This window comes from Schistocerca piceifrons, chromosome 4 (assembly GCF_021461385.2).
Source record: "Schistocerca piceifrons isolate TAMUIC-IGC-003096 chromosome 4, iqSchPice1.1, whole genome shotgun sequence".
Classification (NCBI taxonomy): domain Eukaryota; kingdom Metazoa; phylum Arthropoda; class Insecta; order Orthoptera; family Acrididae; genus Schistocerca; species Schistocerca piceifrons.
Window position 1 is genome coordinate 292,414,824 of NC_060141.1, and position 27,287 is coordinate 292,442,110.

The following is a 27,287-nucleotide window of genomic DNA, read 5'->3' on the forward strand; positions in this document are numbered from 1 at the left end:
TGTCCATATAGGAAAGAAAGCCTTTCAGCATTGTCTTAGAGTCACTTCTTTAAAACACCATTGGAGCCCAGAAGTTAGTCAAACTGAAATCAGTAACCAAAGGCAGTCTGCTCTAACATCATATTCTTGTTGAGAAAAGCTCCACTACTGTAGTACTTGACCAAGGGAATATCTATCAGAGGGGCTTTGTTGGTTCTCAGACACCTCAACACACAAAACTCTTCCTATTACCCCATTGCTTCATCCAAACTGAGTTCCATAAGGTTTAGTACCTCCCCCCATACACCATAGACTTTGCTGTTGGTGGGGAGGCTTGTGTGCCTCAGTGATACAGATAGCCATACCGTAGGTGCAACCACAACGGAGGGGTATCTGTTGAGAGGCCAGACAAACGTATGGTTCCTTAGAGGGGCACCAGCCTTTTCAGTAGTTCCAGGGGCAACAGTCAGGATGGTTGACTGATCTGGCCTTGTAACAATAACCAAAAAGGCCTTGCTGTGTTGGACCTGCGAACGGCTGACATCAAGGGGAAACTACAGCCGTAATTTTTCCCGAGGGCATGTAGCTTTACTGTATGGATAAATGATGACAGTTTCCTCTTGGGTAAAATATTCCGGAGGTAAAATAGTCCCCCATTTGGATCTCTGGGTGGGGACTAACCAGGAGGACATCGTTATCAGGAGAAAGAAAACTGGCGTTCTACGGATCGGAGCATGGAATGTCAGATCCCTTAATCGGGCAGGTGGGTTAGAAAATTTAAAATGGGAAATGGATAGGTTAAGGTTGGATATAGTGGGAATTAGTGAAGTTCGGTGGCAGGAGGAACAAGACTTTTGGTCAGGTGAATACATGGTTATAAATACAAAATCAAATAGGAGAAATGCAGGAGTAGGTTTAATAATGAATAAAACAATAGGAATGCAGATAAGCTACTACAAACCGCACAGGAAACACATTGTTGTGGCCAAGATAGACACAAAGCCCATGCCTATGACAGTAGTATGAGTCTATATGCCAACTAGCTTTGCAGATGATGAAGAAATTGAAGAAATGTATGATGAGATAAAAGAAATTATGAAGATAGTGAAGGGAGACGAAAATTTAATAGCCATAGGTGACTGGAATTCAATTGTAGGAAAAGGAAGAGAAGTAATATGGATTGGGGTAAGAAATGAAAGAAGAAGCTGCCTGGTGGAATTTTGCACAGAGCACAACTTAATCATAGCTAACTCTCGGTTCAAGAATCATAAAAGAAGGTTGTATACATGGAAGAATCCTGGAGATACTGACGGGTTTCAGATAGATTATATAATGGTAAGACAGAGATTTAGGAACCAGGTTTTAAATTATAGGATATTTCCAGGGGCAGATGTGGACTTTGACCACAATCTATTGGTTATGAACTGTAGATTAAAACTGAAGAAACTGCAAAAAGGTGGGAATTTAAGGAGATGGGACCTGGATAAACTGACTAAACCAGAGGTTGTACAGAGGTTTCAGGGAGAGAATAAGGGAACAATTGACAAGAATGGGGGAAAGAAATACAGTAGAAGATGAATGGGTAGCTTTGAGGGATGAAGTAGTGAAGGCAGGAGAGGATCAAGTAGGCAAAAAGACGAGGGCTAGTAGAAATCCATGGATAACAGAAGAAATATTGAAATTAATTGATGAAAGGAGAAGATACAAAAATGCAGTAAATGAAGCAGGCAAAAAGGAATACAAATGTCTCAAAAATGAGATTGACAGGAAGTGCAAAATGGCTAAGCAGGCATGGCTAGAGGACAAATGTAAGGATATAGAGGCTTCTCTCACTAGGGGTAAGATTGATTCTGCCTACAGGAAAGTTAAAGAGACTTTTGGAGATAAGAGAACCACTTGTATGAATATCAAGAGCTCAGATGTAAACCCAGTTCTAAGCAAAGAAGGGAAAGCAGAAAGGTGGAAGGAGTATATAGAGGGTCTATACAAAGGCGATGTACTTGAGGGCAATGTTATAGAAATGGAAGAGGATGTAGATGAAGACGAAATGGGAAATATGATACTGCGTGAAGAGTTTGATAGAACAATGAAAGACCTAAGTTGAAATAAGACCCCGGGAAAAGTTAACATTCCATTAGAACTACTGACAGCCTTGGGAGAGACAGTCCTGACAAAACTCTACCATCTGGTGAGCAAAATGTATGAGACAGGTGAAGTGCCCTCAGACTGCAAGGAGAATGTAATAATTCCAATTCCAAAGAAAGCAGGTGTTGACAGATGTGAAAATTACTGAACTATCAGTTTTATAAGTCACAGCTGCCAAATACTAACATGAATTCTGTACAGACGAATGGAAAAACTAGTAGAAGCCGACCTCGGGGAAGATCAGTTTGGATTCCGTAGAAATATGTGAACATGTGAGGCAATACTGACCCTACAACTTATTTTAGAAGCTAGATTAAGAAAAGGCAAACCTATATTTCTAGCATTTGTAGACTTAGAGAAAGCTTTTCACACTGTTGACTGGAATACTCTCTTTCAAATTCTGAAGGTGGCAGGGGTAAAGTACAGGGAGCGAAAGGTTATTTACAATTTGTACAGTGGTTGGGAAGGGAGTGAGACAGGGTTGTAGCCTATCCCCGATGTTATTCAATCTGTATATTGAGCAAGCAGTAAAGGAAACAAAAGAAAAATTCAGAGTAGGTATTAAAATTCATGGAGAAGAAATAAAAACTTTGAGGCTTGCCGATGACATTGTAATTCTATCAGAGACAGTCAAGGACTTGGAAGAGCAGTTGAATGAAATGGACAGTGTCTTGAAAGGAGGATATAAGATGAACATCAACAAAAGCAAAACAAGGATAATGGAATGTAGTCGAATTAAATCGGGTGATGATGAGGGAATTAGATTAGGAAATGAGACACTTAAAGTAGTAAAGGAGTTTTGCTATTTGGGGAGCAAAATAACTGATGATGGTCAAAGTAGAGAGGATATAAAATGTAGACTGGCAATGGCAAGGAAAGTGTGTCTGAAGAAGAGAAATTTTTTAACATTGAGTATAGGTTTAAGTGTCAGGAAGTCCTTTCTGGAAGTATTTGTATGGAGTGTAGCCATGTATGGAAGTGAAACATGGATAATAAATAGATCAGACAAGAAGAGAATAGAAGCTTTCAAAATGTGGTGCTACAGAAGAATGCTGAAGATTAGATGGGTAGATCATATAACTAATGAGGAGGTACTGAATATGATTGGGGAGAGAGGAGTTTGTGGCACAACTTGACTAGAACAAGGGATTGGTTGGTAGGACATGTTCTGAGGCATCAAGGGATCACCAATTTAGCATTGGAGGGCAGCATGGAGGGTAAAAACCGTAGAGGGAGACCAAGAGAGGAATACCCTAAGCAGATTCAGAAGGATGTAGGCTGCAGTACGTACTGGGAGATGAAGAAGCTTGCACAGGATAGAGTAGCATGGAGAGCTGCATCAAACCAGTCTGAGGACTGAAGACCACAACAACAACAACAACAACAACAACAACAAGGTTTATTAGCATTACAAGGATACAAAGTTGCCTCCATGTAATTACTGACACCTCCTAATCCATATACTTAGCCTTCTACCTATTTCCCAAATTACAGAAATGTAACCATCATGGCTAGTGTATCTGTCACTAAAAGCACCCTACCAATATAAAAGACACCAATCACTTCCTGGAAATTTTCAAATCAATTCACTCTTTTCCCTCTTGGAATCCTCCTTGCTATTTCAGTTTGACTGCAGTCTACTCAAAAATCCCACATACAAATAGCCTCACCAGCCTACAACTGTAGCTCTCCGAAGATCCACCTGAAAGTCTCCCTAAAAACTTATTTATTGTTACCCATCAATTTCAGGATTAACAACTTATTCACATTCACGAGCTTGACTTATAAACAAATCATCTGGACCATTATGGGAAACCAGGTCCCCTATCCAATGGCAAACTTTTCATCTGCTGTAAGCAAGAGGAATTTTTCAATACACAGGTGCTGGGTCTCAAAATCAGCACACATTTATAGATTATATTTTTGTGGCCTGGTATCAAGTGGAAAGAGAGTTCTTCCAATTCCTGTGACAACTTAGCTACTTCTACGAATTCAAATTCATTGATTCATTTCCAAAACACAAAGCTAAATTCAGTGACATTGACCTATATCTCAGTTAAGTTACTATTATATAAAACCAAACAAGAGGCAACAAACAACTGTACTTTGAAAATTTCCACTCTTTCTACATCAATATTCTGTTCTGCATGGGCAGGGCATCAACTGAAAGTGTAACTGCACATCTGCCAACTCTCTGAACATTTATACCAACAACTCCTCCCAGGTTTTCTTCCCTCGAACCACCCCACAGACCTTGCCCACCCTACTCCTGAACTTACCTTTTGTCAAGACCACTCCCCATTCTTTGGTACTATTTTTATATTCACTCTATTACTTTTTATTTTTCGTCTTCATATCTCATTCTCCCCCTTTCCCCTCTCTCTTTCAATGCTTTCCCTTTTTCCTTTACCATTTTCCTCCTAGTTCTTAATTGCACTATTCATTTCACTTCTCTTCTTCTTGAACCATCTTCAATTTTTATTGTCCCTAATAAAATTTTGGAGTGACATTGGCACAGTGCTTACCAATGTACTACCTCTGATGCCTACATTTTTGGATTTGTCTCTCTTTACTCTCACAACATGTGGGTTCCTCTAAACCTGGTCCTGAGTGACCTGCCCTTCCTGTCTAATCTCCATCAACTTATCCATCCTTCTTCTGTGAAGAAGGTGCTAAAGGTTTTCTTTTTTCTTTTTTTCACTTTTATATATACTCCTTAAAAATGAAAATAATGATCACCTATTCTGACACATTTCAATTTTACAGTTCATTCAATTATTTTAATTCAATTCTTAGACAATAATTTTGTCTACTTCAATGTTTAAAAGCAAAAATATAATTTGCTCTAAACTGTAGCTACCTAATTATTACTCACTTACTTATTTCTGAAGGACCACATGCCGCATCATACCAAGAACAAACTGTGAGTAAAAATTGGTGATTACTTTTTTCAATTGTCTTTATTGAAGAATTCAGCTGTACATGTAGGCTAATGTCAGGGTAACTTCTCAGAACAGCCACATGTCCTGACAGGTATGCACCTATGGCCATATCTGCAAATGAAAAACCATAATTACATAGTAATGAAGAATTGCTTCCATAACTTCACACAGAAAAATAGTGTAAGTGGCCCTGAAGTACATATTTATGGCCACATGATAAATGCAATGTCATGGCTCATATACTTCGGTGCTCAAACTAAGTACAGGGTAAGATGGCACAGACCTATTGCTAGGGTGATGAAACAATCATGAAATACACAAGCTGGAATATTTCAAATGAACTGATACAATTAACAACTCCACTAAATTTTGGTAACAGGCTAACATTAACGATAATAGTGATTATGTAATATACAGTTCTATTTCATAAGAGCCAGTCACTTCTGTGACCAACACATTTCTAATTCAAAATTGTTAAGGCTTTCTTGGCCGCTTGTTGACAAACTGCCTATTGGCTTCTGTCTTGGGTTCTTCAGCTGACATTCATCTAATGATTTTTCTGACGTTTCACCAGGACGAGTGGCTGGCATTGTCAAAGCTTCACCCTCCATTGCCGGTGGTGAACTGGAGGTGAGCTCACGGCCGCAGACTATATGTACCTGGCGCGCCAACGTCCAAGGGCTTCTCCGCGGTCATTTCGGGTGCGGTTCTCCTCTTGCTACCTGCGAAGGTCGTTTGCTGCAGTACGGGCAGCCAGGATCCGTTTACCTTAAGGCTTTCCTCTTTCTTGTTGAAACTGTTCGCGTGTTTTTGGATATCTACAGCTTCTCTGAACAAACGTGTGTGATAGTGCTTCTCTACAGCCAGAATTTCCGTGTTGGCGAATTTTATTACGTGGTCGGTCTCATTCAGTGCATGCTCTGCCACGGCCGATTTCTCCACCTGCCCCAACTTGCAATGTCGCTTATGTTCTTTGATCCTGGTGTCAATTGATTGTCCAGTCATTCCGACATAAACTTTTCCGCATGTGCATGGTATACGGTATATTCCCGACATTGCAAGTGGGTCTCTTTTCTCCTTCGCCGATCTAAGACACTCTTTGATCTTCCTTGTCGGCTTGAAAATCATCTTTACCCCGTGTTTGCGCAATATACGGCCGATTCTGTCTGTCACTCTGGGAATGTATGGCAGAAAGGCTGTACCTGACATTTCTTTTTCTGGTTCCTTACTTCGCCAAGTGTTTGGCTCTGTTACACTTCTAATGTAATTTGTGGAGTACCCATTGCTCCGCAGAACAGTTTCCAGGTGTCGCATTTCTCGTTTGAGGTGTTGAGGCTCACATATTCGTCCTGCTCTCATTACAAGCGTACTAATCATGCCTCTTTTCTGGCTCGGGTGGTGGTTTGACAGATTGTGCAGGTATCGGTCCATGTGTGTTGGTTTCCGATACACGCTGTGTCCCAGGTTTTCGCCGTCCCTTGTGACCAGCACATCTAGAAATGGCAGTTTCTTGTCCTTTTCTACTTCCATGGTAAATGTTACATTGGCATGGAGGCTGTTCAAGTGTCTCAGGAATTCGCCGAGCTGTTCTTCACCATGGCTCCACACCACGAAAGTATCATCAACATACCTGTACCACACCTTAGGTTTGCAAGTCGCCGAGTCCAGTGCCTGTGCTTCGAATTGTTCCATGAAGAAGTTGGCCACCACTGGATTGAGAGGACTACCCATGGCAACACCTTCCAGCTGTTCGTAGAAATCGCCATTCCACATGAAATAGCTCATGGTGAGACATGCATGGAAGAGCTTTTTGATGTCTTGCGGGAACATGGAACCGATGTGCTCCAGAGCGTCACTGAGTGGCACTTTCGTAAATAATGAAACAACATCAAAACTGACCAGGATGTCGTTTGGCGCAAGTTTCAGTTTCTTCAGCTTCTCAATGAAATGTCCTGAGTCCTTAATGTATGTGACGGTCTTCCCCACGTGTGGCTGGAGCAGAGAGGCCAAGTGTTTCGCCAGTTTATACGTTGGTGAGCCAAGAGCGCTAACGATCGGTCTCAGTGGAATGTTGTTCTTATGGATCTTGGGTAATCCATACAGCCGAGGCAGTAGGGCTTCTGTGTTGTGCAGGTTTCTCTGTATGTCTGCCAGCAGAGAAGACACCTTGATTAATCGATTTGTATTCCAAGTGATACGCTGCATCAGATCTGCACTTAGTTTTTGGTACGTCATCGGATGTAATAGGTCTCGGATCTTTTGCTCATAATCTTCGATCTTCATTACGACGGTCGCATTCCCATCATCGGCAGGCAGTACCAATATACTCTTGTTGGCGTTGAGATTCTTAATGGCTTATACCTCTTCTTTCTTCAGGTTGCAAGCTGGTGGTTTTGCTCGGTGCAATATCCTGGCTGTTTCAGTGCATATTTCCTCTGCCCTTTCACAATGAAGGGTCCGAATGGCTGCTTCGGTGTTGGCAATGATGTCCTCCATAGGTATAGTTCTCGGGATGATAGCGAAATTCCCTGCTTTTTGAAGAACAGACACTTCCTCTTCAGTCAATTGTCGTACAGTGAGGTTGGCCACTGTGTGTGACATGTCAGGAATCGCCTTGTCGGTCTGCTTCCGGAATCTTTCAAACTTTTTCTTTTGCCGTTCGGTGCAGCGCTCGAGTTCGTTCTGCATGCTCCTTGAGTGATGCTGTCGATCTTGTCCCAGTCATCTTGATGCATTCTGCTACTTAGTTTATACAAAATGTCCAGGTATTACAATTACATTATTATCTTTATGTGAGGGTATTTCTAGGATTCAACGGTAAGTACATCTATAATTGACTAATATTAGGCTTATAATTTATTTTTCTGTCCTGCATGTAACTTCATGCTCATTTATAGTGAAAATAGGTTACTGTACCTACTATTCACTCCAATAAATGGCTCCTCTGAGGATTAGCCCTTATCTAAAAAAAAACTTCAAGTGCACACAGCACATATATTGTTACCCAAGAAGCTTTTCACTGAGTGCAGTATACACCTAATCAATTCATGGGGGCAGGGGCTACAGTTCTCAGCTTGAGAAGACAGGGCAATAAATTTGCTTGAAAGTTTTTCACAGAATCCAGAAAGCTTCTGCTTAACACTTTTCATCTGGTTTTTAACTAGAAGAATGCATTCAGTTCTGAGGATGATGCCTTAAATTGTTGGCTGAACTTCACCTCATGTGCAAGGATAGTCATCTCCGACAAGACTGGCATCTGACCTCAGGAAACAGGCATCTTTGATGCTAACATAAATCACTCAATGCACTTGGCTGCACTCATTTCATGCTGTACATGCTGATAGTACAACATCCACATCTGATGGCTGACTGTCCATGAAATACATCGAAACTGTAGTGTTATTTTTTTGACACACTTCAACAAATAAATAACATTGGAGCTCCTGATAATGTAAAGACTTTGCTGCCAGTCCCAGTAGTTGAAGCAATTCACGATGTGCCAGCAGCCTTATCAGCAATGGTCAAATACTCCTGCCAATTTTAAGGCATATGATATCATTCACACAACTGGTATCGGAATCACTAAATTTCCAAGTATCCACGGTACGACCAGAATAAGATGTTTATCTCCAGGTGAAGATGAACTGGTGCTTTTGTATTGTTGACATAGGTTGATGATTTATTCATACTGGCAACAATGATACCTAAAGCCACACTACAAAATCCATACACTCAAGTGTAGCACTTGTAAATACATCAATCATCAATCAAATAAAAAGACGGTATTACTTGTCACACAACAAAGGTAGAAAATTTTTACTTCTACTCAAAAGCACACAATAAAATAAGTAAATTAATGTATTTTGCACATGAGGCAATACTGACCCTACGACTTACCTTAGAAGACAGATTAAGGAAAGGTAAACCTACATTTCTAGCATTTGTAGACTTAGAGAAAGCTTTTGACAATGTTGACTGGAGTACTATCTTTCAAATTCTGAAGGTGGCAGGGGTAAAATACAGAGGAGCAAAAGGCTATCCACAATTTGTACAGAAACCAGTTGGCAGTTATAAGAGTCGAGAGCCATGAAAAGGACGCAGCGGTTGGGAAGTGAGTGAGACAGGTTTGTAGTCTATCCTCAATGTTATTCAATCTCTACACTGAGCAAGTAGTAAAGGAAACAAATGAAAAATTCAGAGTAGGTGTTAAAATCCATGGAGAAGAAATAAAAACTTTGAGGTTCTCCAATGACACTGTAATTCTGTCACAGACAGCAAAGGACGTGGAAGAACAGTTGAATGGAATGAACAGTGTCTTGAAAAGAGGATATAAGATGAACATAAACAAAAGCAAAATGAGGATAATGGAATGTAGTCGAATTAAGTTGGGTGATGCTGAGGGAATTAGATTAGGTAATGAGACACTTAAAGTATTAAATGAGTTTTGCTATTTGGGGAGCAAAAAAACTGATGATGGTCGAAGTAAGGAGAGTATAAAATGTAGACTGGCAATGGCAAGGAAAGCGTTTCTGAAGAAGAGAAATTTGTTAACACTGAGTATAGATTTAAGTGTCAGGAAGTCATTTCTGGAAGTATTTGTATGGAGTGTAGCCATATATGGACGTGAAACATGGACGATAAATAGTTTAGACAAGAAGCATTTGAAATGTGGTGCTACAGAAGAATGCTGAAGATTGGGTAGATCACATAACTAATGAGGAGGTATTGAATGGAGTTGGGGAGAAGAGAAATTTGTGGCACAACTTGACTAGAAGAAGGTTGCAGTAGGTACTGGGAGATGAAGAGGCTTGCACAGGATAGAGTAGCATGAAGAGCTGTATCAAACCAGTCTCTGGACTGAACACCACAACAACAATGTCTTTTGTAGATCAAATACTGCTGCTACCACTGATGTTGCAAACATGATGCATTATTGTTGTGTCCATACACTGACAAATTTGTAGCAATTCTGAAGCAAATGCTGTGAAGTGTTTCCTTCAGTTTAGAAATCGAGTTGAAGTTATGAGGGCTTAAGTCAGGGGAGTGCAGTAGGTGGTATAGCACTTAGCAGCCCTGTAAGTCAAACAAATCAGTAACAGCTTGCACTGTGTGTGCTTGAGCATTGACCTGCAAAATGATGGTCAGATCCTGCTGAAAGTGTCATCAGTTCTGCCTCTAAGCTGGTCGTAGTTTGTGTTCCAAAAATGAGTAGCTTAGAGGCAGAAGTGATGACACTTTCTGCAGGATCTGACCATCATTTTGCAGGACTATGTTCAAGCACATACATGCAAGCTGTTACTGATTTGTCTGACTTATGGGGCTGTTAAGTGCTATACAACCTGCTGCACTCCCCTGACTTAAGCCATCATAAGTTCAACTCGATTTCTAAACTGATGGGAACACTTCACGGCATTCACTTCAGAACTGCTACAATTTTGTCGGGCAATAGACCATGCCGCTCAAACTGTCCATACAACTGGCACTGCTAAGAATATCCTACATTTCCACATCACTAGCAATGGGTTATACACAATGCCGGTGACCACTTTGAAGGTGAATAAAGCTTTGAAACATGTATCTATTTTGTGCGAACTGTAAATAAATAGTTGCCACTATTAAAGTTCCAACCTTTGTATATTTGTAGTTGAGTTTTCCCATATCAGTATGAGTACTAAAAACTCTCAGACTGCAAGAAGAAGTCAGTAATTCCAATTCCAAAGATGATCAGAGCCAATGATATATGTGAATATTAATGAACAATTAATTTAATAAGTCACTGTTCAGTGTATGGACCCAGATTATTTATAGAAGAATGAAAAACTGATATAAGCTGACCTTGTGGAAGGTCATTTTGAAAAATAAAAACACATGAGGCAATACTGACCTTATGATTTATTTTAGAAGACAGACTGAATAAAGAAAACCTATGAAACTTCCTGGAAGATTAAAACTGTGTGCTCGACTGAGGATCTTTGACTTTCGTGGGCAAGTGCTCTACCACAAGCAGCTGCCTGCAAAATGCAAAGGTCCTGAGTTAAAGTCTCAGTCTGGCACACAGTTTTAATCTGTCAGGTTTCATATAAGTGCTCATTCCACTGCAGAATGAAAATGTTTACATCAATACTAGCTTTAAGGCATGTTTTCATAAAGTTGACTGGAATACACTCTATAAAATTATGCAAGTAGCAGAAAATGATAAAAAAATGGGAAGCAAAAAATTATCTACAGCTTTTAGAGAAACCAGAATGCAATCACAAGATTTGAAAGCAATGTAAGGGGGAAATAGTTGCAAATGAAGTGAGAAAGAGTTATGGCCTATTCAAGATGTTATTCAATCTATACATTTAGCAAGCTGTAAAAGACACCATGGAGAAATTTAGAAAGAAAATTAAAGTTCATGGAGAAGTTATTATTAATTTTTTCAGATTTGCCACTGACATTTCAGTTCTGTCAGTGAGGCCAACGGTCTTGAAACATCAGTTGAACAGAATGGATATTGTTTTGGGAAAAAAGGTATTACAATGTAACAGAATATACAGTTAAGTGATGGGAAAACTTTTCTGTCAGTTTTTGTCTGGACTTCAGGTGTGCAAGACAGTAATACTTGGATAGTAAACAACTCATATATGAAGAGCATTGAAGCTTCTGAAAAACTTTGCTGTAGAAGGATGCAACAGATTAGATGGTTGGATTGAATAATTAATGAGGATATACATAACTGAGCTGGGGAAAAAGGAAGTTAATGGGACAATGTGACTGAAAGCGGGAGTAAGTTGATGGGCACATCCTGAGATATCATGGACTCACCCATTTGACAATTGAGGGAAGTGTGAAGGGCAAAACCTCTACAGAGAGAGACCAACACTTGACTATGGTAAGCAAGTTAAAATGGATGTTTGTTGCAGTAGTAAATCAGAGATGCAGATGATTGCACAGGACAGACTAGTGTGGAGAGCTGTATGAAACCAGTCTTAGGACTGTAGACTGCAAGAACAAAATAATAAAAAATAATTACAGACAATCAAACACTTTTCAAAATATTGACAAACACTTACATGCTTTATCACGTTCACACGTCTCAACTGTGTGATGAATACTGATACCAAAACCTCTGAGTGATGAACTTATTTGAGCAGCATCTATGACCTGTGCTAGTGAGAGGCCATTCTTTCCTCCAATATAGATATACACAGTACCTCTATAGTCATTACTGTATGGAGCTCCCACAGCTATATCTGAAAAATGAGGTTACATTGATGGATTTCTTTGTATAAGATCCCTGAAAAAACTAACTGTGTTGCAAAGCCACAACAATGTATGATAGTAAGTGATGTATTTAAGTTATGATACACTCACACATCAATCATAGTTTTTCTTTAAGTTAGTCAAATTAATTTCATATAGTAGGGACAAACTTTTTCAGTATTAAACACTGCCAGCTTGACAATCGAACTATAAAATTAAAGCCCTGATTTACTGTAGTGATATATACAGTAAAAGACTGCATTTTCTGTAGTAATTATCCACTGGTGTTACACTCTTGTCTGTAAGTTAGAGGACTTTTCTGATCCTTGAGACAATATGAAGTATAGTGATAATATTTTCACTACATGATGATGCCCTGGCAAAATTGTGGCACAAAATAGTATTACCAAATGGAAGGTATACTTGAAAATTGGTCATTGGTCTGTCTGACATTAACAGTGTGTGTGTGTGTGTGTGTGTGTGTGTGTGTGTGTGTGTGTGTGTGTGTGTGTGTGTGTGTGTGGCAAAGCAAGCTGGGACCCATTCCCATTTCATTTTCTTTTGTTATTTACCTCCTTAGATGTATTTTTTCTTCTTCTTATGATTAGTGTTAGTTAGAGATGTGCCGTAACATATAGCTGTCATTCTGTAATTCCAAATATAAGACCAGGTCCTACTTTGCTAAATTGCATTAGTCAGAATAATTTCTTAATTATTTTGAATCATTTCAAGTAATTAGTTTTGCCAAAGCTCAGTTCAGTTAACTAACAGTAATTATTTCCTATTCCAATCACATTGTTGATACATAAACCGATGCGTTTACCATATTACCAATAAAAGTAGGAAAATAACCCATAGAAATCCTTACAAAATTCATGTAGCTAATTTTCAAAACATGGTAGGAATGTTGCAACTTAATTACTTTCTGTGTAATTAACACTTTTATTATGATATAGTTTATTTTAGCTATTTTTGCTGTTTTGTCATCAAGAAGGCTTATTCCAGTCAGAACTCTTATTGTAACATAAAGTTGAGACCTCAACCAATTTTTCTACACTATTCATTTAATTTAAGATGTAAAATTCTAGTTGTAAATCATTGAAATTATGTATCTGAGAATTTTAAACTATAGTAGCCATTTTTGCAAGTCCTTATAAACAGTGGGCCTGAAGACATTTTATGTCAGTTTGTTCTGAGGTTTGAGTCTGGGTCCTGTGTCAGTCAAAACAGCAATAATGTAATGGTGCAATGAAGTGTTGTTGTTAATAAGAAGATGGACAATGAAGAAGGACAATTAACAATGATTGCTGAATAACTTTAATATAAAAGTGACACATGTATTGTCCAGTTGAGTAGACTGTTTGGTGATTGGTTGGGTTATACTGCACAATGACTGTTATAATATAATTAGAAAGTGCATTATGTGCATACATGTTTAATGATACTTAGCTATGTAATTAAGACACAGACGGCTCACAACTAATACATTAATGGGGAGGGGGGCTGTCATTTATGGAAGCAAAAGCAAAACCTGTGAAACTGAATGTGTGTGTGCATTGACCACGTTATTGGAAGTAGGCAATGCTGTACCTATCCTCATTTGCAACCAATTTTTCAATGTGATTGCTGACTACAAATTGATTTATGACCAGGAATGTCACACGTAGCATACAGAGAGTCAACAAGGGGTGTTCACAGATCAATAAAGATCCATAAAATATCTCTGAACTCATGGTCAGACTGTCTGGCATGGCCTGTCAGAGTGCTTCCCACTGTTGACAAGTACACCCAGGAAGTCAGAAATAGTCCCTAGTGGATATGTAAAGAAATTCTTATTTATGTCCTACCAAGTCCTGCTAATAAAATAATTTCTTCATTTGCTACAAGTTTCATTCAAAACAACCATTATCAGGCTATATAAATTATTACAATGGCCTGTATCCACATTTTTTCCTGCAGCATCAATTAAATACAATTTTAGAAAACCACCCTGCACCTATCATCAATCATAAAATTCATTGTAGAAGTAAATAATCTTTGTACACAGTCCATTTCTGTACTATCTCCAACTATGTGGAGTGCATTCAGGTACAGCAGACTATTTTCATCACTTTACCCTATAAAACATATAATTATACTGTACTTCTAACACAAGTGAGAAAGCTGACACAATAATGCTGACAATGTTGGACCCTTGCCAAACTATTGGCAGTGTTGTAACATGACCTAGGTGCATTCCAGATGAAAAGACAGTGACAATTTTTCGCAATGCTGCAGTACCCATGCCTCCTCTATCTATTTCAACTGACAGCTGCCATTTAACACATTTTTCAAGCCATTTTCTGCCTTTTTTTAGGCGAATTGATCTGATTGTTCCACAAGGTTACAAAAATCTGAAGAGACACCATGTAGCAGGAGGTGAAAAACTGAGAGACTCCAGTGAAGTCTCTAGCCAGATAAGTATAGTACCAGTTTTATGTCCTCATGCACATAAAGCGGGATAGTTTTTCTGATGTTGGGTTGTAACATGACTGCCATTCAATTACAACTCCTTCCAGCAATTTTCTTCATGGCCTTGAAGTGGTACAGCAGGTGACATTCAGTTAGCAGCCATCACAAATGTTGGGTATTACTGCGAGAAAAGCATCTCCAATGCTGCAATATGTTAGGTGTGCAGGCAGGCAAAGAAGTTCTAACACTTTTCTTGGATGATAAGAGACAGTGCAGTGTTGAGTTGCATGACTCACACATCTCTTCCAGTTGACTTACACATTGTGTGTGCAGCCAATCCTCTTCTTTGGGTTATCAGCTACATTGTTCTCACTGTTTAATTCATCTCTGAAGACATTATCAGCTTAAAGGGAATATTGTTAACCAGCTCTATATTCTTGAAATAAATTATGTACTCATAAGATCTTGGCAGTTCAACAACAATATATTTTCAACACTCATCCTAAAGTAACAATTATTCTGTACAAACTCCAGAAAGCCAACTGGTTCCAAGATAAATGTCAGAATCTACTAAACACTCATACAGTCACAAATGTTCTGCCTCATGCAGAGCCAAGACATCAAGTAAAGATCTTTATATAATACACACTTCATATGCCTCTGTAACAATCATCATGACACCACAAACCACGAAACATTATCCAAACACTCTTTGACTTATATCTATAACTTCCAAGGTGCTGCTGGTAACCACTTGTCGGGGCCATTTGTCTGAAGCAGCTCATAGCTCCTTGTGACAGCTGTCCTTTCTGCACACACAGACATGTGTGGCACAGTAAAAGGCTCTCTTACCCTCGTCATTAAAATATTGGGTGTTCAAGATGGTGGAGAGCCAAGTGTTTCTAGAATTTACCACAAAATTCTTGAAGCACTACATATCCCTCCCCTTAGCTTGAACATGTGATATTTTACACATATGCATCATGTACATTAATATCTATCTCAACAATAATTTATTTTTCAATCAGTTTATATATCATTTTTTTTTCTAGCAATCATGTACCTAATACCTTCTGTTTCTTTTTGTTTCAATAATAATTATCTGAACATTGCACTTAATATTGAAGTTACAACTTTCATTTATATGAATTGTGCAGACAATATTTCTAACCTCTAATCAGAGACTCCAGTTGACACACACACTTAATTATGTCATTCTTCACTCTACTCTTCTGTACTGTTTTTTCTTTAGTACGTGTTAATTTCATTAACTACCATTTCCCGTAGTCTGGAGGAAGTCTGGGCAAATGAAAAGGTTCTGTCTGACACTTATTAATATAAAACTTGACAATACTAGTGGAATAGAGAATTCAAACTTACCAGAATAATCTCTACAAAATGTGTGACTTTTGTCATGATACTGCCCTTTTCATTTTAGGTACAGTACCTAAACCTTACCTCTGTGTTTATCCTATGGATGCGCTACCTCCTTCCATTTTGGTAGATATGCTCCTTTCATATTCCTATATTCTATGGTACAAGTCAATCCCCTTCTTGGTGCCCCTGCCTGCACGGTATAGGTCAGCCTCTCTTCAGTCTGCCTATCTGCCCTTTCCTTCAGTCAATAAAAGCTGGGTGCACCCCTCTTATTCTCTGTGAGTAGGCCTCATGGTTCATTGCCCTAGTATACATCTTTATGTATAATGTCACTAAATATTACCTGGCAAAATTCAATTCTACTTCACATTTCACCCTTACCTCTTGGTATCTTATTTGATCCCCTAGAGTCCTCCACTACTTTTCAACTTCTACGCTTTCAGTAGACCTCATATTTATATATAATTCACTATATCATACCTTTCTTTATTCTAGACTTGTCCCACTATCCTACAAATCTTCAGAACAAATGTTCGACTGATATTCCTAACTAATTATCACCATTAGTTTCTCTCTGGCTCATGCTCATTAGTTCTTCATTTCTCATACCTATGTATAAATATATAGGAAGCGACAGAAGAAAAAATAGGGGGTGATGCGGAACCATCATACATCAACCATACAATACGTGCATCTACCCAGATGTACATAGGTCATTATTCCCCTATATCCCTTGGCAGTTCTGACATCATTTTAGTTTTCTAACCTGTGATTTTCATGTTTGTGTTTTGTGTGTACGTCGATGTGTGTTTGTGCAACCTGATTCTTCGGCCTACTTATTTGAAATAAGTTGAAGGTTATAGGAAACCACGGAGAATGAGAAGGACTTCAGTGATAGACGTATATGCATATGGAAAGATAGACCAGTACTCAGATGAGAAGTAAGAGAGGAAAAAATAGAAATGGATGCTAAGAAGTGAAAGAAGAAATCCCCAAAGACAGGAAACCCTTCCCACCTCCCTTTCCAGAATCCCTACTTCGCTGGTACTTGAGTGAGAAGCCAGAGGAGGTATGGTGTTAAACATCTCCTGCAGAATGGACATTCTCACCTTCACCTTTGAAGTCCCCAAAGAAAGATCTTAGCAACTCCTATGGAATGCCAAATGGTTAAGAATCAGTTACACTTGTCTGTGAGGGTCATTTGAAAGGTGTGGTGTGTGTGTCGTGTTAGTCATGTTTGTATCTACACTACCCACTCTTTCCAAAATTGATAAAAGCCCTCCCCTTTACCTTACCTCTCCCAAAAGGTATAAAATTATCCCATAAAAATAGAAAATTATACACTAAGGCAACATAATGGCTTAGTCATTCAGTTTATACTATTTTTAATACACACATAAAGTACTCTGTTCAGTTTATGACATTTAGATCTTACTTTGCTTGAACAGTACCATGATATTACCTTTATATTAGTACTATTTTCTATTAGTTTCATTCCATGTTTAGAGAACACTATTTATCTCTGATTCTCTTAAATAGGTCTCAATCTTGTAGTCATATCTGGTTTTGTAACTACTTAAATTGTAGAATAGTTTAAGAATTCGAGAATAGATTATAGAACAGATGTAGAATTGAAGGGGATTTGGTGTAGGAAAACTAATGGGGAAGTAACACCGAAAACAACTTAGGATCCAATGGTCGTGACTCTGCTAGTTAACACCGAATGTTAATATCCCTGGGGAATATAGCACTTTATATCCTTAACATTATATTTCCCTTCTTCTTCTCCTGTTGCAGGATCCACTAAAAATAAGGGTTTTGGGCAGATTACCTATTGTACCCAGTAAGGCCCCACATATTTTTAAAAAAATTTATGCGTTGCTTTCTTCAGAGCAGATTTCTGAACATGCTGTTTTACTAGAACTAGGTCATCGACCTTATACTGAGGTTTGTTAGCCTCCTCATTATATTTACTTACTCATTGTTGTGCCCTCTTAACTAAGTTCTTAGCAACTATTATTTGATTCAGTTGGTAAACATTAGTAGGTTGTTCTGGCCAAGTAAAGCATTTAATAAAAGGTTCACCTCCAAAGGGTTTACTGATTACTTCCAAGGGGGTTAGTCCAGTTGATAAACAAAATTTCATTGCCCACAACATGTGTTCTTTATGGCAGTATGAGCGCGTAACTTCCCAATTTCTTTCATAACCCTTTCACGTGGATTATGAGATGGATTATAGTTGGAGATTAATATTTGATGAATATTTTCCCAAGGTAGAAATTTTTTTAAACTCATTACTAGTGAACTGTGGTCCATTGTCAGAAAGGAACTGCTTCAGTTTTCCTATCTCGAGAAAGTATTGTTGCAGACAATGTATTACCTTTAGTGGTTTTGCTTTCTTAATGGGGTACATCTTAACATACTTCAACCAACATTCTATGATACACTAATTTGGATATGGCGTCTGTTCTTTTGGACATGTCTAAAAGAACAGACACCACCTGCAGCCATCTAGAACAAAACTAGAATTATGTATTAATACCTTCAGCTGCTGGCGGGCGGTGATATATATCAATGGGGACAGGTGAAAATGTGTGCCCCGACTGGGACTCAAACCTGGGATCTCCTGCTGACATGGCAGATGCTCTATCCATCTGAGCCACTGAGGGCACAGAGGAAAGTGCAACTGCAGGGACTATGTCATGCATGCCTCCCACGAGACCCCCATTCTCATTTTATATGTACACACACTACATTCATAGTGTCCCTACCCAACACACTCCTTACTTGTGCAAGACATTCTTACCAAGTCCTGTAAATGTTCGGGTAATATGTGTACATCTGCACAGAAGACGAAGATCATGGTCAGTACTGCCAGAATTATATATTTATATGGATATGGTGTCTGTTCTTTTGGACATGTCTGATGGCTGTAGGTCATCAATGGTACATGTTCTTTCAGACATGTCTGAAAGAACAGACACCATATCCATATAAGTATATAGTTCTGGCAGTACCGGCCATGACCTTCCTCTTCTGTGCGGATGCACACATATTACCAGAACTCTTAGGGGACTTGGTAAGAATGTCTTGCACGAGTAATGAGTGTGCTGGGTAGTGACACTACAAATGTAGTGTGTGGACATATAAGGTGAGAATGTGGGTCTCGTGGGAGGCATGCGCGAGATAGTCCCTGCAGTCACACTATCCTCTGTGCCCTCAGTGGCTCAAGTGGATAGAGTGTCTGCCATGTCAGCAGGAGATCCCGGGTTCGAGTCCCAGTTGGGGCACGCATCTTCACTTTTCCCCATTGATATATATCACCACCCGTCAGCAGCTGTAGGTATTAATATATAATTCTAAACATTCTATGAAGACAAAAACGTAAGCCACTCCTCCCTTTCCTTTTGCAATTGGTCCAAAGAAATCTGCAGCTGTTAGATTGTGTAACGCTTTAGGAATAATTGGATACATTTTATATTTAACGTGAGTGTTATCCTCTTTTACGTTCTGAGAAATTTCACAAGTTTTAATGACTGAGGCTATTCTATGTCCTAGCTCTTTAAAGTAGTAGGACTTATTCGTATGTGCAATACATTTATTTATACCGAAATGCCCATACCCCTTATGAATGTACCACACTAACTCGTCTTCTACTAAATTCGGTATACATAAATGCCAATGTTGCATTGTGTTACTGTCTCTCCAGAAAAAATTATGTCCTACAATCTTACACCTTCCATCTTGATTAGGTGGTAACCATTTCCTAACACACATAGCAAATATATCTGTAAAATAGGGATCATGATGGATGTTATCTGTTATTTTCTGAGCCTTTTCTTGTACCTTGTTATGTGGATACTCTAATGTTAAAAAATTAATCACAAAAATTACACCAGGTCCTTTTGTACACTTTAGTTCATTCATGCCTACTGGTAGCTGAGACAAAGCGTCAGGTACAATATTCTCCAAACCTTTTATATACTGGATTTTAATGTCATATTCCTGGAGAAACGACATCCACTGCATCAATCTACTATGTAGTAATTGACTATTCATGAAAAATGACAGAGCTTGGTGATCTGTATGAACATATATTTGGGACCCCCATATCAGTGTTTGGAATTTTTGTATACCCCATACCATCACTAATAATTCTTTTTCTGTGGATAATTCAATTTATGTTTGTTGAGACTGTGGCTAGCAAAAGCTATTGACCTATGGTCTATACTTTCCAAACCCCATTTGCATTGGAAAAGTTCTGCAACTATACCATAATCTGAAGCATAGGTTGAAATCTTAAGTGGTTCACCCATCACCAGATAGTGCTTGTCTGAGGTCCTCTTCAACTTCTTTTATCCATTTTGTTTTTCCCCTGCCTGAGTTGATGACTTTAAGAATTCACTTTGAAATTCTGTTTTCATTCATCCTGTGGATATGTCCGTAGAACTGCATTCTTCTTTTCCTTATTGCATCCATAATTATGTCTGTGTATTTATATAATTCTGATGTTGGTCTCTTCTTCCAGATTCCTTGCTCTTGTATTGGGCCAAAAATTTTCCTGAGAATTTTCCTTTCCTGTTTCTCTATTTCTTTGATTTTAGTTTGCCCACTTATTTGTGTTGTTTCAGATGCATACAGTGCCTCCGAAAGTACGACAGTGTTGTAGTGCCTCAATTTTGCATTAATGGACATGGACTTTTTGTTATAATAGTTCCACGTGAGTTTATACGCTTTCTGTATTTTTTTATTCTTTCCTCATTGGCCTTTAGGTTGATCCCTGATGGCTGGATGATTTCTCCCAGGTACTTAAAATGTGGTACTTGTACAATTTTCCCATGGGTTGTCACAATAGGCAATTTGTCTTGTGGCACTCTTTCTATGTACTGGGTTTTCTCATATGAAATTTGCAGGCCAGTTCTTTGTGCAATTTTGTGTAACTTCTCTATGGTGTTAGTGGCTTCTTTTCTATTATTTGTGAGGATTGCAAGGTCATCTGCAAAAGCTAAACACTGCACATTGAATCTATTATCTTTTCTAATGCCAATTTGCATTCCTTTGACTTCTTTTTCACATGTCCTGATTGCTCTTGTCTTTCTGTCAATGCTGAATTCTTCCAGCGTGTTGCAGAGCACTACTCTGTCTATTGAGTCATAGGCCTTTTTAAAATCCACAAAAGTGACCACTGTGTTTCGGGTGTTTCTCATCTGGAGAATCATTTTCAGATTCCAGATCTGTTCTACGCAGGATCATCCCTTGTGAAAACCAGCCTGGTATTCTCCTATTTGTGGGTCAGCTTGTTCTTCTAATCTATTCATGAGAACTTTTGATAGGATTTTATATGTGACCAGCATGAGTGAGATACCCCTGTAATTATTTGGTTCAATTTTGTCCCCTTTTTTGTGGAGTGGATGTATGAGTGTGCATTTCCATTCAGAAGGGATCTGTTCTGTTTCCCAAATGCTTACTATGATTTTGTGGATTTTTCCCATTAATCTTTCATCATTTAACTTCCATAGATCTGCAATAATTCGATCCTCCCTTGGGGCTCTATTGTTTTTCAGTGTCTTGATAATTTCTGCTATTTCATTGACGGTTGGTGGTTTAGCATCGGGATTTGGTGTAGATGCCTGCTAGTGAATATCCTCTGTAGGTCTTTCGCAGTTGAGAAGTTTGTTGAAATAGTCTGCCGGGATTTGGCAGTTGTTCTTCGTGTTAGTTTCTAGTGAACCATCTGGTTTCTTGAAGCAAAGATTGGGTGGCTGGTATCCTGCAATATGTTCTTTAAACGTCTTATAAAAATTCCTGGTGTTGCTCTTCTTAAAGTCTTGTTCTATCTCATCTAGTCACTGTTTGTCATAATTTCTTTTTTCCCTCCGAATTGTTTTTGATGTTTGTTTTTAGATTACTAGAAATTGTTTCCATTTTTCTGATGTTTTGCAACTATTGAAGTTTTTCCAGGCATTGGTCCTTTCTTCTATTGCTTGGTCACATATTATATTCCACCACCTGTGTTTTCTCCTTCTCGGGGGTTGACACAATTTCATCTCTGATTTGAGGATTATTATTATTATTATTATTATTATTATTCCTTTTGTAGTTCTAATTCTCATTTTGATGCACATTCTCATTTCAGTTCTTATTGATGCCATCAAGTGTGTCTTCAAAGGATAACAGTTCTTCTACCGTTTTCCTCCTGCTATATAATATGTCTTTCCTAGTGTAAGTGGGTAATTGCCTTATCAAAATTTTTACCAATCCCTCTTCCTCCATGGGTTTATCTAAATATTTTGCCCTTGTTAAATGCCAGTCAAAATATTTTCTCATCGTACCTCATGTACTGTTATAATACTTTGGATCCCACAAATCAGATATTAACTTTCCTTGGGCACTTGTTGACCAATACTTCTCCTTAAACTTTTTTTGAAAGTCTGCCCAAGATGAGAAATTCTTTATATTCACTGTGCCCCACTCAGATGCCTCTTCTAGAAGGTAACCTACAGTGAATTCTATCTTTTTTGCCTCTTCCCAGTTATTTGGCAAGGCTTGATTAAATCGTTTAAAGAAATGAGTTGGGTGTACGTCTTCATCTGGTTTAAATTTGGGAAATTGTCTGGAAAGTCCAGAATTTGCTCCCCATTGTAAGTCTGTCACCACCTTTCTAGTCAACACTACATTCGGTGAAGCCACCCTTTTCTCTACTTTATCCGGGATAAGTTTAAACTCTTTCCACAAATCATCCAAGCCTCTCTTAGTATCATTAAGTTTTGAAGCTAAACAGGATGGAACATTGTCTGGGTTTACCCTCTCAGCAGCTTTTCAGTTGATTAATTCCTCTACCTGTTCCTCCCGACTGCTTATATATGTGGTGTCTGAGTTTGCTAGCTTTTCTTTAAAATTTCTCTCCACGTCATCAATTCTAGTGTTGACACCTGCAATTTGCAATTGGACAATAGGGATCAGCTTATTCTGTCTTTCTATGCTATTGTTTAAGGTAAGTAATCTTTGTTTCACTTCAGCGAATGTAACATTACACTGACTCTGAAATGACCGTAATTTTTCATTAAATTCAGACTCTATATTGTTACACTTGTCTCCAATATCAAATTACAATTTCTGGGCCAACTTCTGAAATTGAACATCCTGCATTTGGCTAAAATCCATAAACATTTGATTTATTTTACTTAATACATTCTTTAAATCTAATCATAAATTTTCCACTTATCATTTAATACATCAAACTTAGAATTTAGGGCATCACCCTGTGCTACTAAATTTTCACTTAGAGTAGCTGTATCAGCCTTCTGTTCTTGTCGCTGGTTATCTAATTTAAGGCTTAGTGCTTTAATTAAATTTTCTATCTCAGTCCAGTCTGGCATTTCCTTTGTTACAGGCATTGCCATGGCCGGCTTTGAAGTTTGTTGCTACTCTTGATCCATAATTTTATGGATCTTGGACATAGCGATCGTCTAAAGAAAATTCACCACTGAATACAATAACTATAATAACAGTTTATCATGCAATTGTCCCCTCAACTTTACCAAAAAATTATTGGTTTTTGCTCACCCAGTGTAAAGTTTTAGGCTGCATCAGTGAGCAGGTGTAGAATCGGCACCGGTGAATAGCACAGGCGCCGTCAGCATAGAACAGTGGTTATGGCATCGGCGCTGGTGAGCGGACACAAAATCAGCAACGGTGAACAGCAGCCAGTGACTGGTTACTGCATCTGTGTTGGCTCGTACTGTATCAGTGTTGGCTAGTTACTGTGTCAGCATCGTCTGGTTACTGCATCGATGTCGGTGAATGGTTACTGTGTCTGCGTCGGCTGGGTTGACGTATGTGTAAGGACTGTTTACTTCCCCAAAGCAAATCTTCTTAGTCAAACTGTTCTCTGTGTTTTCCTTTGTTCAATGCTTATTAACATTTTCACCCTTTTTTTTATTTTAGGCAGAATCCAATTCTGGGTAACAGTTTCTTTGTCTTGTTACTCTCAGTTGCTATGGCAACTCAATATCTGCTTATCTCGATTTATGTCATAAAATTTCCGCTTTCTTTGGGTCCTGTCAGTTGGGTCCCCATGTTCTGGTGGTTTCTTGGATGATAAGAGACAGTGCTGTGTTAGTTTTCATGATTCACACATCTCTTTCAGTTGACTTACACATTGTGCGTGCAGCCAATCCTCTTCTTTGGGTTACCAGCTACGTTACTCTCACAGTTTAATTTATCTCCAAAGTTTGTATCAGCTTAAAGGGAATATTATTAACTAGCTCTATATTCTTGAAATAAATTATGTACTCGTAGGATCTTGTCAGTTCAACAACAATATATATTCAACTCTCCTCCAAAAGTTCAATTATTGTGCACAAACTCCTGGAAGCCAACTGGTTCCAAGATAAATGTCAGAATCTACCAAACACTCATACATTTACATAAGTGCTGCCTCATGCAGAGCCAAAACATAAAGTAAAGATCTTTATATAATACACACTTCATATGCGTCTGTAACAATCATCATGACACCACAAACCAAGAAACATTATCCAAACACCCTTTGACTTTTTGGTATAACTTCCAAGGTGCTGCTGGTAACCACTTGTTGGGGCTGCTTGTCTGAAGCAGCTCCTGCCTCCTTGTGACAGCCATCCTTCCTGCACACACAGACAGGTGTGGCACAGTAAAAGGCTCTCTCACACTCGTCATTAAAATATTGGGTGTTCGAGACAGTGGAGAGCCAAGTGTTTCTAGAATTTACCGTGAAATTCTCAAACCTCTACAAAGATCTGACAACCAGTTTTATACATGAGCCTGTTTACCTGGCATAAGACAGGCAGGCTGAGCCCTGCAATCTTGGCGATGTTGCAGAAAAGTAGTGCAACTATGAACTGGCCTGAGGGGACTTTCCACACCATCTGACCATGAAGGTGTTGATCTGTACATGCGCAGAAGCAATATATTGGCACAACAAATGTGCCACTAATCACTACAAATATCCTTTGATTCTGGACAGTTATATGCAGTCTGCCAGAACCATCCACAACAAGAGTGTCATGCAAGTCTCCACCATGTTTAGAGACAGTAAGGGCAGAAAACATAAGTTTTTGTTGGACACTGGGGTGTATGTATTGGTAGCAAGTATGCACTTTGTGGGATAGAGGTGATCAAAGCCAGCTTGTTGTAATTTACATGGACTAGAAGTAGTGATGTGGAGTATTTCGGTTCTGCAAGAGTAAATTCTTGGGTTGGGGCATGGTGTTTTTAGCAATGCATAGAAGACATGCCCCAAATTGGTGAAGGCTTTTGCATGATCTTAGGGTTAGACTTTCTGACAATACATCATGCCAATATTCCAGCCAGGTGAGGCTGCTGCTAGTGAAGTTCTTTCATAATGTGCATCAGTCCTGAGGGGTGAATCACTTGAACTGGGTGATGAGGATGAGGAGGAAGCTGGGATGGGTAGTGTGAGGGATAGCAGGGTAGCACTGGGCAATAGTAAAATGCTGCTTGTGAGAGCATACAGGGATTAGATGGGGAGAGGATAGGTAAGCTAGCCACAGTCAGGAAGATAGAAGCAGGGTGACTGCAGAAAAGGAGAGAATCAAAAAGATTGTTGGTGCAATTGTGGAACAGAAGACTGTGTAGTGCTGGACTGTGAACAGGGAAAGGGATAGGTGGGGTGAAGAACAGTGACTAATGAAGATTATGGCCAGGAGGGTTATGGGAATGTAGGATGTACTCCATGGAAAGTTCTCACCTTGTAACTTGGAAAAGCTGGTGTTGATAGTAAAGATCCAGATGGCAGAGACTTTGAAGCAATCAATGAAATGAAAAAAGTTGTGTTGCACAGCATGCTCAGCAACTGGGTGGTCCAGCTGTGTCTTGGCTACAGTTTGTCAGTGGTCATTCATGCAAATTGACAGCTTGTTGATTGTCATGCCCATTTAGAATGCAGCACAATGATTGCAGCTTAGCTTGTGAATCATATGACTGGTTTGACAAGTAGCTTGTAACACCACATTCAGTTGTGAGCAATTGGTACAGTGCAACTTGTGTCATTGGAGGGAGGTGGTACTTTATGATGTATAAATCGTTTAATGTAATAGTGTCTTTAAATAATGGAATTTTATTAAATATGTTTGTTAATGTATGAGAAACTGCAATGTAAAAACTGGTTCATACTTACGAATTTTGTATCGTATAATATAAAAGACATAGTGATTCCCCTCCACTACGGAAGCAGTTTGGCACACAAAGAAAAGGTGGGATGGTTTCTGAAAAGTATGCATAGGGACAGTTTGTGCCCTCCCCCCCCCCCCCCCCCCCCCCCCCCCGCCACACTCTTTTAGGGAAAGGAGAGTTTTCCTAGCTACAGAAATCTGAAGTTATTTATATAAAAGGGTCTATATAAAAGGGATGTGTATAGTGGTGGTTTATTGCATTTCTACTGTGTAAAGTTGTGTTGTCCTAACTTGAACTCTGGTCAGGTGTCATTTAGTCTTGTGTTGTTATGAGAAAATCCTCTGTGATAAATTAATAAAAGGCTGAAGTAATGATTCTAGTTAACAGGGATAAAAATCTTTTTTATTTATTTATTTATTGTTCCGTGGGACCACATTTAGGAGAAGTCTCCATGGTCATGGAACGAGTCAATACATGAAATTATAACACGATTGTAGAAACAGATAAAATGAAATATAAGAAACATATTCAGGCGACAAGTCGTTAGTTTAAATAAAGAAAATCAAGAATGTAACACTGGAATTTGCTTAATTTTTTAGCTCTTCCAGGAGCTCCTTGACAGAATAGAAGGAGTGAGCCATGAGGAAACTCTTCAGTTTAGACTTAAAGGTGTTTGGGCTACTGCTAAGATTTTTGAGTTCTTGTGGTAGCTTATTGAAAATGGATGCAGCAGAATACTGCACTCCTTTCTGCACAAGAGACAAGGAAGTGCATTCCACATGCAGATTTGATTTCTGCCTAGTATTAACTGAGTGAAAGCTGCTAACTCTTGGGAATAAGCTAATATTGCTAACAACAAATGACATTAAAGAAAATACATACTGTGAGGGCAATGTCAAAATTCCCAGACTATTGAATAGGGGTCGACAAGAAGTTTTCGAACTTACACCATACATAGCTCGAACAGCCCGT

The 27,287-nt window shown here is 38.9% G+C and overlaps 1 protein-coding gene across 1 annotated transcript in view; it reads right to left on the reverse strand.

Annotated features, from left to right (window-relative positions):
• Positions 1–27,287, reverse strand: part of LOC124795477 (integrin alpha-4-like) — a 554,156-nt gene that overhangs the window by 263,222 nt on the left and 263,647 nt on the right. The window contains exons 11-12 of the mRNA XM_047259514.1: positions 12,122–12,301; positions 5,004–5,177 (exon numbers count right to left, since the gene is read on the reverse strand). Of these exons, the coding sequence (XP_047115470.1) occupies positions 5,004–5,177; positions 12,122–12,301 (354 nt within the window). The remainder of the gene's footprint in view (positions 1–5,003; positions 5,178–12,121; positions 12,302–27,287) is intronic.